The sequence below is a fragment of the Halictus rubicundus genome, chromosome 6 (genome assembly GCF_050948215.1).
Source record: "Halictus rubicundus isolate RS-2024b chromosome 6, iyHalRubi1_principal, whole genome shotgun sequence".
Classification (NCBI taxonomy): domain Eukaryota; kingdom Metazoa; phylum Arthropoda; class Insecta; order Hymenoptera; family Halictidae; genus Halictus; species Halictus rubicundus.
This window is the reverse complement of record NC_135154.1, coordinates 9456313-9472707: the sequence shown is the minus strand read 5'-3', so window position 1 is coordinate 9472707 and position 16395 is coordinate 9456313. Positions and strand designations below refer to the sequence as shown.

General features: G+C 45.9%; 1 protein-coding gene across 1 annotated transcript in view; it reads left to right on the top strand.

Moving 5' to 3' along the window:
• Positions 1-16395, top strand: part of Mbo (nuclear pore complex protein Nup88) — a 73541-nt gene that overhangs the window by 44526 nt on the left and 12620 nt on the right. Inside the window, exon 2 of the mRNA XM_076789841.1 lies at positions 9909-10078. Within this exon, the coding sequence (XP_076645956.1) occupies positions 9909-10078 (170 nt within the window). The remainder of the gene's footprint in view (positions 1-9908; positions 10079-16395) is intronic.

The window sequence follows — 16395 nt, the reverse complement described above, 5'->3', positions numbered from 1 at the left end:
TTCGATGCCGCCCGGTTCGCTTAGTTTAGCCCCGTTTAATTTAAATAATACTTCTCAGCGCGGGGGAGAGCACGGCTCTGCCAAGATATACATAAAATCGCCATAACATTGTAAATTATAACTGATACGGCTTATATCGCGGCGAGAGTGCGAGAGAGGACGCTGGTTCTCGTTCCTCCTTCGACCTCCTGTCCTCATCTCTGCCTACCCCCCCCCCCTTTCCTCTCGGTTTCTACGACGCCCGCCAACATCCTTCTTCAACTCCTTTTGTTGTGGAGACGCTTCTGGACCGCTACGCGCGATTATGAAAACTGAAAGGGCCCGGTTGCCCGGGAAAATCGCTTTAAATCGGAGCGCCGACACGCTCCTGCTAAATATTCTTAACGTTAAACCGCAGCGATAGATTTTACATATTTTACTTTGCAATTATTCAAATTATTGTATTTATACCGTGAGTGATCGTAAATCTAAATTCACTTAGTCCCTCTACTTCACTTTCTAATTTAAATTCTAGTGCTTGACAGATTTTAAGTGTTGACAGTAGAATAAGTCTGCTACTGGTCAGACAAGCAGCGAATACAGTTGCTAAATAACACCACTAAAATGCATCTACAATTCAATTCTTTCATTTTTATAAGACACAAAATTCCAGTCGCTTCCAGTGCCTGGTGAATAAGTAGAATAAGTCTGTTAGTGTCAGACAAGCCTAGTAGATGTTCCACAAATTGTACTGTCAACATTTCTTTATTTCCAATCTCCACGGTAAATGTTTAATCCAATAGCAATTGTACGTTAGGTGTAAGACACATTTAGGTTAATTCGCAGCCAAGTATGCTCGGATGCAACGTTCGAGATAAAAGTTTCATAGAGGCAGTTATCGAGCAGAATTTCGGACGTGTTCGCCACGATTAAACGTTCCCGGTTGTTCCCGAGCGGCGGGCAATAAGTCCTCGGTAATGATTCTAATAAGACAACGAAGGGACTTGAGAATTTAAACCGGCCCCATAATTCCCGGGCGGGTAACGGCGCAATAAAATCCCATGTATCTGGTATCAATAAAGCCCCGGCGTATTCGTCATCTTGCCGCGCTTACGTCGGCATTTATCTCGCTACGAAATGATCCGAACGACTATCCGGGGCGATAATAACGACCGTAAGTCACTCTCGCGCTGGCAAACAGCCTGATTATGCCCGCCGGCTGAAAACCGGAGGAATACGTGCCGTGCCGGGTGAAAAAATTAATAATTCGCCGGGAGGATCGAAGAAACGGAAATTCTATGATAATCAAATGGGGATGTTCCTGCGACGTTCACGTTGGAGGGGGAATTTCACCCCTCGGTCATTTGCCTGGTGCAACGTGACTCGAAATCCTGTCATTATTAGGTCATTTCAACCGCGGTGCCATCTGAGATCACTAATAAATCGTTTCGGAACAATGTTCCGCCACTTTCGATATCGAATTCACTTTTATCGCCGTCCATAAAAATTCTAATTCCGTGGAACGGTGCCTTTATTGAAATAGACTGTAGACAGAACAGAGAAATTATCGTCGATGTATAGTTGCATTAATAGGAGAAGAAGACCATGTTTATTTAATAAGATCATGTACTTTTATCTGTATTTAAAAATGTGGTGCATGAAGAAACAGGCTGCTTATGTGGACACAAGGGACATCGATATTGGAAAGAATTATTAGGGCAGAGGAAAACATTGTAATGGCGCTACAGATTGTCAATGCCACGTGGAAGAAGAGAAGAAGGAAAACTTGTCTAAAAGTTTCGAATAGAAATCTTGAAGAACCCTCAGATTAGGGACCAAGAAACTCGCCCTGCGCCGCAAATACAATTAGTAACATATAAAAGTAGTAAAGGTTCGGGATTAGGGCGCCCGGGGAACGGTGCAGCAGAACAAACGTGTCCCCGCGTAAAAACCAATTATTTATGAAACGTACCGATATTTTACGGCAGCAGTATAGTGAGGCTTGGTTGCCTGGGGCTCGAAGGGTGCCACAAAACGACAGAAACAGCGGTAGAAACTGCAGGGTGGTTGATGGTGCCGGTCCGTGGCGTTCGCCCATCGTCGTGCCAGCCGGACCACGCAATTCCGCAAAGTATGCAGATCTAAGAATTCAAATGGCCGCCCTATAGCGGCCGTAAAATGGCGGACAATCGCGCTCGTAAAGCACTATATTAAAATTCTATATCGTCCCCCATTGCCAACACCGTCGATGATATCATTCCTCCGGCCGCTTCCACCGTCTCCTTTCGTTCCTCTGTTTTGCCATGGGGCCAAGCCGATGCCCCGGACGTGTCCGGAGGCTTGACCTTCCCACCTACCGATTCTCTACATTGTCGTTCCACACGCGGCTCGGCCCCGCGTTTATGTGCGCGCAGACCCCGCTTATGCCACCCGGACGTTGGCGCCTCTCGGCCCCCGGGATGCATACTTTCATCGTCGCATAAACCGCCGGCTTGCGTACACTTTTGAAAATGCAGTTACCCCGGAACTGACCGCGCTACCGTACAACCAGGAATTACTTGCGTCGTCCATCCTCGACCATTCGATTCCAGCGTTCCTGCCGAATTTCGATCGAACACATGATCCAATTGGTAGCACTGTCGTATTTATTTTCTTCAAGGTATCCGATGCAGAATTTGACTCGTAGCGTCTTCCTTTTCTTGTTCCTTTACAGGAGTTAAAATACACTCAAGCTTTAAACACTAGGAGTTATTTTAACTCCGAAACCAAAAACTTTTTCCGATCTAGAATATTGCATGATCCTTTTCATTTTGTAGATGTAATGAGACTGGTATAATACCTCGTACTGTAATTTAATCGCGCGAGAGTCGAATTTGTTTGGATTAAATTCGAAGGGTATTAATTTGAAGACTTCGGAGCGCGGCTCGAAAGAATGTTTATTGGTTTCTTGTCTGCCGACTTTTATACACCATGAAGTGTACAACGTCCACCGGATATGGGCGTTCTCGTTTATGGCAAGCCAGTGTCCACGCAGGCGGACCTTGGCGCCGAGGTTCTTCGTGCTTGAATCCTGGCACGGGGATGACCGACCTCTTTATGGTTCATTACAGAAAATATGAAACCTTTACAGCGACGCGCAAAAATGTTTTTTACTGAGCCCGAGAAAGTATCGATCTTCCGAAGACTCGTGTAACAATTGCAGGCACGGTTTAATACATTTTCCTGGACGAATAAAAATAGGAAAAATAGGATACAGTCTGTATTGATTTGTCGCGCGGGAGAACTACCCCGAAACGATTACAATAAAACAGCAACAAGTGAGTCAGCGAGTCCCAGATCACGAAAGCTGGAGGAAAGGCTTGGACGATAAAAAAGAGGCCGGTTTAATTAGAAAACAACCGAATTGGCTTGATCAAATCGGCGGAACGCGCCCAATGATTCGTCGAAAAGACGGGGCGCGCGTAAACGCGACAGGTGGGTAAACAGGGAGAGAGAGAGAAAGAGAGAAAAGGAGGAGGGAAAAAAGGGAATTGAGGAGGCCAGATAAAGAGGAGACGATGTATAGAGGCCGAGGCGGTAATGGACATTGCGTATACGTGTATCGCTGATTCGTGTCTCACGTGCACGGAATGACGAGAATACGCAATAAGTTAATCGTGTTAGCGGCTCGCTTGATTAAACGAACGATCAGGCTGATGGTGACTGTCGTATACGCGCGCCGCGCAGGGACCATGGGTGCGGCCATGCTCGGGACATTAATACAAAACTCGATTGTCATTCGTCGCTTGACCCCACACCCCCTGATTACGTCGATTCATTAACGGGGTGTCGTCCAGACCCAAAACGAATTGCCGTTTCACCGTTGCACCGGAAAGCCTATTAGTTTTCATCGTTACCCTATTATTTATACTGCATTGTTTGCGCTGCCACCTTTCTTATCTTTCTTCCGCCCCGGTCAATTACCACACGCCTTTGTTTTCTTCGATCACACTATAGGGGAGCAATCTTTGCAACTGTTTGCAATCTTTCTATTCATTCCATAGGACTGCGATCTGTTTGAGCAAACTCTCGAAACCAAACCCAAACCAACACCAAACCTAACACAGCCGGTCAAATTTCAGATTTTTTATTTCACCATTATCGAAGTTGTAACGATAGCTTTATGGGAATTGATTCGATAGATATCTTTACTCGTGTTACAATAAAAATCACACAAACTCTAAATGTTGTTGTTTTATTAAAAGGTGGGTTCAGTTTAATTACTGCTCTGGTAGTTAGTCTTATCAATTTTTACGTGTCCCGACTATTTTTTATATATTTATTTACGGACTTGGTCTGTTTGAGTTTGCCTCGAGGCAAACTTCCCTAGGAAATTTGCTTCTTGAGATTAAAATCATACAGGTAAAATTTATACATGTCCCGACAATTTTTATACTTATTTATGGGACTTGGATGTGTATGCTCGGAATCTCTAATCATTATGGTAGTCCCCAAACCTCTTTATTCTTGAGACAGACTTTATGTGGCACTTGGTTGGCTGAGAAATTATCCTGGACTGTCCTCGTGGTTTTAAGAACAATACTGCTTGATCAACTAGCTTACTAGCAACCATTTTACTAATTGCACACTTGAAATTGTCGACTTACAAGGAACAGCGACAACGTGGAACTTCCTCTTCTCCTTTAACAATTGTAACAACGTAGAGATTGTCTCTACGTTAATATATTGATATTGACCTTAAATTCTTTTATCATGTTCCTACAGCTTTACAAAATGACGAATGACAACACGACGAATAACTATCAATTCAGGAAATAGCAAGATAGGAAATTATCAAAAGTGGAAACAGCGTCGGAAAAAACTGAAATTCCACGAAACGCGTCGAGATGCGACGCAGAGACGTCAATAAAACGTGCCGAAAGTTCCACGAAAGAGAGTGTAAGGATTAGTGGAAAGCGGGGACGGTAAAGGGTGTCGGAGGACGACGGAGGGTGTAGGAGGGTGTTAAAAGCGGGGCGGGGGGGAGGAGGGGGAGTGCGAAGGGTGAGGATACCGGGATTCCCGGGTCCCAATGCCGACAGCGGCGCCAGTGCCGCGCGAGGCTGTAATGCGTTATTAATGAACACCAAGAATTTCATTAAAGATTGTTTGTATATCAAACTGTCCACTAAATTATGCCCTATAACCCCCGTGGCGCCTTCCCGGGCCTGGAAACTATTGGCTGCGACCGCGGGTAGGCGCCGCCTTTCGCGCCTAACTAGGCGATTCGCGCGGGCGAATCTTCCGGGGAACGCTTTATGGAATTTCATACTTAATTTTGTCGGGCAACGCGCCTGTCAAATCGGCCGGCGAACGGCGCGAAAGATCGAAAGGACGAGACGGGACGGTGTGTCGTTGTTTTTCCCGGTGCAGTTGTTACGGCCCGGGATGCCATCAGTCAGGCTGCCCTCTCGGCAAAGTCAGTTATTTCGCGACCTTTGGAACATATATTATTAGAAGGGACGATATAGGTAAGTACAACGCGCGGCCGACCCCCCGGTGGAGCAAGAAGGATGATCGCGACGGAGAAAGAGGGTGGAGAGGTCCAATGGCGAAACGGGCTGGCAACTGTGCGAGAGGGAAAGAGACGGAACGAGCCGAGGCATGACGCGTCGAATGAACGGTCAGGGGGAAAGAGAGGAAGAGGCCGGGTAGACGCGGTGGGTTGGGAGATACAGTTAATCGTTGGGAAGCTATTAACTTCGGACTGGAATGCCCCATAGCGCCTCATTTCGTTCAATGCAAATTTACACCCGACGTCGACCACCTAACGGGCCTCCCTACCTCTTTCTCACTGAAAACGACGCGTATACCGGGTGTGTCTTCCTGTACATGATCCTCAACCGGGGGGGAATGATCTCCGTCATTTTCCTTATCGATCCCTTCGAAATCAAACAGACGCTCCAGAAGTGAACATTCGGGACGAAGCAAGAGCCAATCTACAATAGTCTCCCTAGTTGCACAAGTGGAACGAGTCGGTCTAAGGTCAGACGACTGCAGAGAATCTCTGGGATTGACCAAGTAGATCCTGTCTACGGTCAAGCAGGGTCAGTTTAGGAAGAAAAATTGTCTACAGGAATCGCAGGTGTGACAAATTGGAGGTTTTTCGAGTCAGGTGTCCAATGGCTGTGCGTGGAGAGGGACGCGAGACGCGTCGGTCCGGATGCTACTGTCAGAAACATCCGAAGGATTTGCGAATTCGAAAACTATATCTAATTGAAATTCTTGGAGGGTAATGGTCTAAGTAGTCAGCGAAGAAGCTGCTTGAACTTATCCAATTTGGTTGTCTCTCGTAGACGATCAACGTCGTAATCGGTGACCCGCTTCGTGGCTGCTCGGCGAAACTTGGATCCTTCTAGCGTCACCCTTTCCCCCTCCCGATCGTCCCACCTCGGCTGTTGTCTTATTAGTTTAGAACTTAGGCTTAATATAAAGTTGCGTGTGTCGCGGGCGATGGAAGGTCTCCGCGGAAGACGCTGGGAATTCCTCTGCACGCGCGTACCTGCTATTATCGATCCGCAATCGATCATTCAGCCACGATCACCGCCTGATCCGTCGATCTGAGAAATTGATCCTCTTCAGACGGATCCTCTTCAATCATTAACTTGTTAGAATTTTTATGGGGAAAAAATATTTGTTTCGCTCCAGTGCGTTTGGATGCGGAAAATTTCTATTTTGCAGATAGATCCACAGTCTATTTATTATTGGAAGACTTTATGAAACTTGAATAAAGGTGCAATACATTTTTCGTACTACTTGTGGTTAAGTAAAGTTCAAAATGAGTAGAGAATAAAAATAGGTTTCTAAATAGTGAGAGTATCAAAATAATTTAGTGACATTACTGTATGACATTTATCTTGTAGAAATTATTGAACAAGGAATGACAATTTCTCCCCCCTGTTTCTCACAATTTTAGCTGAAGGTCTGGAGTATAATGATCGGTATACAGTGAATTCTCCGTATATGTCAACAACACCCCGTGAACCCCGCGGTAGTGGGGATAATTTCGCGACGTTTATCATCCAGGCCTTGGCGACATATATAGAGAAATCACTGTAATGACTCTACTTCCAAGAACTTTTCTTTGCCGTTTCTTTACCGTGTGGAAACTCACGAGAGCGTACTTAAAAAAAATTGCTAGCTCTGTCGATCAATAATTTGGATAACAAACAGAATTAGAGCGAAGCACCGAGTTAGTTGATCCGCAGAATCCGCGCTGTTGTCACGGAGAAGTTTCTCGTCGTCCAGCAGCCGCGGCGCATTCAAGACCAATATGTCTCGGCAAAGTGAAACATCCTCGGTGGCGTGCATCTTAACACGGAAAATAACGCGTGCGGAGGAAGCGACCGATGACAAACGGCCAGGTAACGGGTGCTCAAGATACACATAGTTAACACAGGGCCGTGGGGTTCCGGCTAACGACGACTGATGCGGCCACTATATAATTTCAAAGCGCGCACGCAACAGACGCGCGGAAACGAAACCGGCACGGCGACGCGTTAACGCCTTAATATGGACAAATGTCGGATTACGTCTCGGATGAGGTTTGCTTTGCATTATTCGGATAACGGGCTAGTTTACCATCTTTGCTTCTGGCCGTATACGCGCTACTCGCTGGCAAGTTTATCATTTTTCTCGCGTTTATGCTTCCGTTGCGATGAACGGTAAAAATGGCGCTGTTAAGCGTCGATGTTAATCGATTAAACGATCACGTAACGATGTTATGCATTTTTAAAGGTGCCCGTCGTCTATCAAACTGCACGAGTCATTGAAAAGGCAGCGAAAAGGGAGATAGATCAACGAGTGAGGAGACTAACAACGAAAACAAAGAACAGGGAATAAGTTGGTGGGTTTTAAGAAGAGTTCTCGCAGACGGCCGACTGACATTTCTCAGCGAGAAACCGTCCCGGAACGGTGGAGTTAATGATGCCGACTCGACAGTGTGAGAGAGAGAGAATCACGGGGTTAGGGGGCGTCGTTGGAAAAGAGGGTCACGGGATGAATGTGTTCACATTATAAACCCTCTGTTCTTTTAATTTCTTCAAAGGTCTTCTCTCCACCGGGCGACACCTTGCTCCTCCTCTCCTCTCCCGAACCCCACCCCCCACCCCCCGAATTAATAAGGCGTCGACGATGCGACGTCTCTTTTTCTTTTTCTTTTTCTTCCCGTTCCTCTTCTTTCTCCGCCGAACCGGACCGGCACGGACAGACCGTGGCAAAGTGAATGAGAGGAACTCTCGGCGAGAGGATAACAGAGGGAGGAGCACTCTCTTACCGGTGCTTAACAGTGGGACGAGATGAGCTGCCGTTAATAAATGTGTTTCTAACTGCGGGGACAGGGAGAGGACCGTCTTTGCCCGTGTTGCATACCGCCGACGTCCCTCCGGAATAAGTCTTAATGAAAAGAAAACTTTTAAACGCGCGCTAGACCTCCGCGCTTTGCGCCCCGATCCTCCGCCGTGTTCGGGTTTCACGCTGTTCCGAGGGGTGAGGATAGGGGGACAGTGATTGAATCGGGAAAGACGTCGGAGGAGCTTGTGTTTTCCGGCTTGCGCGAGCTTTTTCGGCCGGTTCGAGTTTATCTCTTGCCGTGGACTGTCGGAGTTTTTACGGCGGCACTGCCGATTAATTAATGCGACCGACTTATTTACGTTGCTTTGGAACACTGACGATATTCCATCTATTTAGATCTCGTGGAATTTTTAGTCCCAATAAAGATGCTCGTTCGACAATTTCTGATGAGAACATTTTTATCGTTTCAACAATTGTGAAAAAAATATGATCCTGTCGTTTTCACTAGTGCGGTAGTTTTAGTGTTGAGCCAATTTTGTAAGAGAATATTTTTCTCCTCTGATTACTAATGCGTTCTGCCGAGACGAAGCAGTAATATAAAACAAGATAAAATAATATTAATCGTCTATTATAAAGATCGTGTGTTTCGACTCGCGCGCATAGTTTTTCAAGTGTAGAGACAATTTTCAGAGAAACTATTGAATAAATTCCTCCATCCAAGCATACAAGTGTTACGAGAAAAATCTGGCAAGATTTTTGGAACTTTTTGGAAGACCACGCGACGTTAAGGGACGAAAGTTGGTCAGATTGCGAGAAGGGATCCGGAAAAGGTTGAGTCGATGGTTTCGGTTCCCCGGTTCGTCGTCTTCGCAGGAACTACCCCCGGGGTAAAAAAATAATTGCCCCTTGATACGCGCCGATACCCCACCCGCGGGGATGCCGACGCGTAATGATGTTCGCGTTCGCGAACTTAGTTCGAAATTAAATATCAAGGCGGGGGGATGAGGGTGGTCGGGACCCTGGTGGGCGAAGGGGATGTTAAAGAGGAATCTCGAGGGCGATACGGGGCGCAAGGGGAGGGGGGTTGGTCGTGCACCTGCCTTTTTCCCGGAGCCGCCGTGATAAAAATCAAACTGGAAAACAAACGAGAAGTAGGATCGTATTATAAAGTTTATTAATCGATAGACGATGCGCGAGGGTGAAAGTGGAAGTTATGGGGTTCGGGAATATCTCGTTACCACGGGAAATTAAAATTGTAATGCTGCACGAGCAACGAGGAAGTTTCGCTCGCGACGATATCGTTGGAGTTAGAGCAACGATGAAGTTTATAAAAATGTTTCAGGTGAATTTTTAGGTGATGGAACTAGCTACTTACCTACACACGATCATTTTTTATTACATTGTGTGCCGTACCAGGGATTGATTTCATTTTTAAACCTATTTTCATTTCATACAATTCTTTACTTTGTTTCATACGAGCTGTAACAGGAGCCATCGACAGAAATCCAAGATGGCGTCACTGGGGACTTTAATCCTAATTTAAGATACAATTCTTGTTCTTCGTGTGCTGATTGTTTTCTTTTCCATTTGTGCTTCAGAAACTTCGTCCCACGGATTCGCCAATCTTCGAAGTTAAAAACCTAGTAATCAACGAGACAGGAACGCAGCTTGCACTATGGGGGAACATGGGTATAGTTCTGATGGAGCTACCGAAACGATGGGGCAAGGAAGGGATGTTCCAAGGTGGAAAGAAAGAGATACTTTGCGTGTGAGTAGCTTCTACAAGCGCACAAATTTTTGCAAATTAATCACAGTCCGATTTCCGTAGTACACATATCTGCAGTATTTCAAGTAGTAGAATAAGACTGTTCTTGGTCAGACAAGCCACGTAGCGACAAAAATTGAACATATTATACAGAAATTATATCAATATTCCATTCACGATACTGATTAGCCACCCACACGTCTGCTTCAAAAAAGTTAGGATAGAGGATTGTGCTTCGGAACCTAGACTGTTTTCTAGACTAGAAAACCCTATAAGCCCAGCATCTACTGAACTTCAATGATTCCTGGCGTTCCTTCTCGCCACTTACAAATCGAAAGCGCTAGATTCAGTAGCAATTAAAAAAAAAATGGAGGATCATCAGGGGCGGAATCAATCTCGCGTAACCCGCAGGGGAGTTTACAGACCAAGAAATCCGGCACCTAAAAAGCGAGATAAGGTAGACCGCGAATAATAAATCGCACTATCTGGCTTCCTGCACCTCCGTGGCTCCTGCGGGCGTCCTAATATCCTGTAATTAAGAGGGTGTTACGATGACGCCCGAACCCCTTTGGCCTCCCTCTTATGGAATTAAGGTGGCTTTACTCGGTTAGTTTTCAAAAGTTCCAGGCCCGGAAAGCACCAAGCTGAATACTAACCGCCTCATCAACGACACATGCCACACCGGGACTACTGCCTCGCGTAACATTACCCTTTCGCGGGCTTCGTCACCGCGTCTCCTCGTTCTCGCTCGCGTCTAATCTTTCGGGTGATTAGAACCTGACGCAATTAGCCGCGCCGCGGCCGCCGAGATTATGCTACCGCGCTTTTCCAAAGCTTTTCTTATTCGTGCCTCCTTCTATCCCGATCCGTACGATCCACGGCGTTTTACGAGCAACACGTTCATCGACTCTGAATGTGTCTGCTTACTATGAACTCCAAAACGAGGCCATTCATTTTGTACGACAAAAGAGTCCATCAATTCTGCACTCCAAAAAGAGTCCATTCATTTTGTACGACAACAGTGTCCAACAATTTTGTGCAACAAAAAGAAATCCATTTATTTTGTATGACAAGGGAGTCCATCAATTCTGCACTCCAAAAAGAGTCCATTCGTTTTGTACAAGAGGGTCCAACAATTTTGTATAACAAAAAGAAATCCATTTATTTTGTATGACAAGGGAGTCCATCAATTCTGCACTTCAAAAAGGGTCCATTCATTTTGGACGACAAGAGGGTCCAACAATTTTGTACAACAAAAAGAAATCCATTTATTTTGTATGACAAGGGAGTCCATCAATTCTGCACTCCAAAAAGAATCCATTCATTTTGTACAAGAGGGTCCAACAATTTTGTATAACAAAAAGGAAATCCATTTATTTTGTATGACAAGGGAGTCCATCAATTTTGCACTTCAAAAAGGGTCCATTCATTTTGTACGACAAGAGGGTCCAACAATTTTGTACAACAACAAGAAGTCCATTTATTTGGTACGACAAAAGGGTCCATGTATTTTGCACAAGAAAAAGAAATCCATTTATGCTGAACTACAAAAGCAGTATGTACATATTTATACTGGACTCAAAAAAAAAATGCATTTCTCTTCAACTACAAAAGAAGTACGTATTTATATTAGACTCGAAAAGAGGTTCACCTGTGTTTGACTCTGAAAGAAGTCCATTATTTTGGACTCCAAACAGTGTTCGTTAACACAGTCGCAATCGAATGAATGAATAGCCTAACAGCATTTCGGGGAACCGTTTTAAGCAGTGTTCCTCGTCGAGGTGAAAACGTGGGAAATTGTGGGTGTGAAGGGAATAGAGCTTGATGATTTGTCGGTTGTATGGATTTCGCGGGATCACGGTAGCGGCCGCAGGACAGCGATTAAACTTTTCCCTCTGCGAGGGTGGGTAAAGATCTGTCGCGATGCTGGAAGTTTCGCGGGCAATAATGCATAAACTCCATTTAGCCTTATTTAAGCCAACGGAAGGAAGGAGACATTAAATCCCAGAGATTCGTTCTAATGGCCGCGGACTCTCTTACAAACTGTTCCTCCCGCGGTCTTTTATGCCGCGCGCATTTAACGCCACTCGCTCTACGTACGGTTCTTATAAATTCCCTCGATTCCTGGGGCCCGGTAGCAGGCGGAGGAGCAGCGGTAGCCCGGCCCGCAGAAATTGCTTAAGTGAAATAACGAAAAAACTTTAGCATAAACTGCCGCTCTTAATTTGACCAGTTTGTGTTGTTCGCCCGGCCGCCAAGGGTGGGTATGGGGGCTAAACGTTTCGTTCGTTTCCGGAAAAACTTCGGAATTATGAATTAGCGGGAAGTCGGCAGGAAGGTAATGCATTTATTCTGGCCTCGACTTATTATGAAATTATAATGCGAAGGACAACTTGGAGCGAACGGGTGCTCGTTCTCCCCCCTCCCCCTCCCCTGCTCTGCTCGTCCCTGCCCCTGAATTAAGTAGCTTCGTGTCTCGTCTCGTTCATCGTAATTCAAATTAATTTGAATTTCCCTCCTAAATGGCCCGTCTAACCTTCTCAAGAATAATTTCATCGACCTCTTTTGCTTGCTTCCCAGTGTGAGGAGCGGTACGAGTGATTTTATCGTGGCTAGCCTTTTGCGGAGCCTTGAGAACACTATCATTGCTATTTTTATACTTTACCAGGCTTGGCGAGATCGGACATTTCAAGTAAAAATTCGTTCAACTCCAACCGGAAAGGTTCAAGCTTCAGAAATCTGCAAGCAACAACCAGAGATTTCGAAGTCTCGAACTTGAAGCAAAGATTCAAGGACTGAGAGTCTCAGCTTGGAACTAAAGATTCAGAATTCAGTGTTCGCAAGAATTGAGCGATGCATCTTTCAGCGTCGTAGACCGCGTTCGCAGAGAGTTTGACGAAGGTTGCTCGTCTCGCGGTTGCCCTAATTTCTAGATTGGCTGGAGCGTATCGCGGAGCGATTTAACGGGTTGCATATTCCGAGGCGGTAGTTTCGATACAATGCCGGGAATCGTCATCGGCCAACAGACCCCAAGCCCCGAAGCGTGGAAAAGCGAGCGGCCGAGCTTCGGATTAAGCAAATGGCGGCAATAATAGTGATTATTCGGATTATGATATCAGAGCGCGAAGTAGGTTCGCTTGGACTTACCAGCAGCCACTAACTGCTGCGCCACCAAATCCCGACTTCAAGACACCGGATTAAAACTATTACCACTTCGCGGCGCCGCTACCCTCTACCCTCGCCGATCCACCCTTCCTTCTTCCTCTTTCCACTGTGTCTTCAAGGCTGGCTACGCTCTGAAAAAATCCTGGTCGGTCTACACTTTCTTCAATTTTCCGCCTTGAGCGCTCCGGAATCGTTTTGTAAAACAATAAGAGGTAGAATCTTCAAAGTTTCCACAATTTTTTCGCTTCTTTCGTCTTTTCTAACTACTGTGCGGTGCTGAAAAGGTTCAGATTATTGAATTTAGCCCCGAGCCAGATTATTGAACCGCTTTTGTCATGAACTACTCAGGATTGAACTGCTAGAAAATTTTTTAATAATTTAACTTAGAGGAATTCTTCTAATAATTGAATTTAAATTAAAAGGATGCAAGAAATGGAAATTGTGATAGGGGATGAACAGGTGATTTAATCAAGCAATATTTCTTGCTTGTTCCTGGTAGTCACACGTTCGAGTGTGTATGGTAAAAATGAAGGTTCCTTGGAGTTAGTACTTTATGATTAGACCGCAGTATTTTGCTTTGTGTAAAATAAAAATGTGTGCTCAAATACAGAAGTCGATTTAGTCGTTTCCTATGTAAGCAATTTTACACTTTGGATAATTACGAAAACCGGTTATTTGACCGTGGTAGGTTTAGTGTTAACCACGCTCTCGCAAAAATCCGAAAAAATCGGATATCAACAGGTTCCGGTAAGGCCGCGTTTCGACCGCATGAAAAACCGAAATAAAGTTCTTCGGAAAGCGCAATTACGAAAGCAGCCTATCGAGGATTCCGTGGTGCACGGCTCCCTCCTCGAAGCAAACATTCCGCGGGATAATGGTCATAGGAAGAAGGTGCAATTCCGAGGTAACATAACTCGGATCGGGGTAAGTAAGTCGCGGGCGTCGCGAATTGTGGTATTAATTCGGGAACGGAACACGAATACAACGTTATTCCGCCGCTACGCCCGGAAGATCGTCGCCCGGTGGTTGGCTGTTGCGGCTAATTATTGTTTTAAGGATTACCGTTATGTGTTTATTATGCGGTCTGGGAGGACCTTTCCTGCCTTAATATTCGGTAGATTTCAGCTTCGGTCGGTCTGCGAGGCGCGCCACCGTAGACGGAGACAGAAAAAGAGAGGGAGAGGGTAAGAGAGAGAGAGAGAGAGAGAGAGAGAGAGAGAGAGAGAGAGAGAGAATGAGAGACACTCTGCACCCCCTTCCCCAGTTCTCTCGTCTCCTTCTCCTCATCCCTCACGTCGCCGGGCCGGCCTACGTTTATGAATAATTTTCACCTTTCGCGTTACCCACCCACGCCATCCGACCATTCCACTTCCAACGAACGCTACTCCGAATCATCCCCGAAGTATTCACCTCGTAAAACCCTAACGCTGTGTCCTCGTTCCAGGGACATTCCGTTCTCTGATCCCTCAAGCTTCGAGCCCTAGCCTCCAGAAAGAACGGACACTTCGGAAACACGCCAACTTAAACGCAGATACGCTGGAACATCACTTTTTCGAACTCTCTGTTATCCATTAGGTCAGCGGAAAAGTTCGCGTCCGATTTCGTATTACAGTGCAACAAGGAGTCGGGATTTTATTTATTATAAATTCATAATATCCATAACAAGAATTAGTAGCTGTAATTTAAAACATAGTAGAAACAGAAGAATTTAAAAACACTTTTATATAATTTTCGATTGAACATACTAAGAATGAAAATAAATTTCTATTTCACTCCAGTTTGTTGCAATTCGCGTAGAAAATTTTTATTTCGCAGAAAGATCCGCTGTCGATTTATTACCGATCATAGTAACACAATTTAGTGTACAGGTCGGTGAGGATTCCGCCGATCAGTCACGTCCCTTCGATTAATTCGCATAATCGAGGCTCTACCGTGTCTGAGCTTCCAGAACATTTGATTTTGGAAATCAACAGAAAAATGTGCAAATAATATCGCTCTAGAACTGTACTTCGACATTCTTATAAGAATATGGAAAATCATTACAGGAAATATCAAAAATGGGTCTCCTGTGGCTCACACAAGGGTTGATTCGTCCCTCGAGTCTGGAGGGATGATTTTACGCGAACAATCGAGTGGGGGACGAAGTATAATTTTTTTGTACGATGCATCGTTTTCGAGAAGGAAGCGCGTCTGACCATTGCTAACCGTATCTACTTTTTCTACTTCGCGCCAGGCGAAATTTCGGAAGCGATTATCTCGCAAACGAAGACTTGTATGAAAAGACTGTATTGCACATTTCCGGTGCACTGTTCCCCGTAGGATCCGTTCCCGTTGGATTCATTACTCTGCTGGCTCTCGTTCGGGCTGTACATAATAAATTCGGTAATCCCCACTCGAGTGAGTACACGATCAACCCTCTAGCAAGGGTCAAGATTGTGCACCGGTACGAAGGTAGCAGCGGAACAGACTGATTCCCCAATTTCGCGCGGGCTCTGTGACACGGCCGGGCGTTTTGTTAAGCGCTGATTCGACGAGAAATACCATTCGACCGGCAATAAAGTCTCTCCCGTTGGTCTGATAAAGCGCCGCGGTAGCAACTCGCGCGCTCGCTCTGCCCGGGTTGTGTTCGGGGCTTCTATATTTTTTCTCCGCGGCGTGGCGACATTTTTCAAAAGGCGGCGGATATCATCGGGGACCATCTAAATCATCCGGGGCTCGCTCGAGCACAACGCACCCTATGCTCGGCCTCCGCAAACACCGCCCCTCTTACGCCACCCTCTCGCGGCTAACCGGTGATTTTCGTTAGTGCTTGCTCATCGAAAAAAAGTTGGAAAAAAACGAGAGAGAGAGAGAGAGAGAGAGAGAGAGAGAGGGGTGGAGAGCATGGGTGGTTTGAACAGGTCAAACCGTGTACGCGAAGAGGTCGTGCGCGGGGGAGTGGGGGGTGGAACTCGGTTCCGTTGTGTGCACGGGGGATGAAGCGTGGGCGAGAGCGTACGTGGATTACCGGGACACCGGGATGTACGCGTGAACCGTGTGTGGTTTCCCGAGATTAGCCGCGGGTTTATATCGGGATTACATATGTAAAACCATTAGGTTAAATCATTTTTTAAATAAACGCATCCTATCCCCTTTCAGCGCGGGCCGAGCCGGCG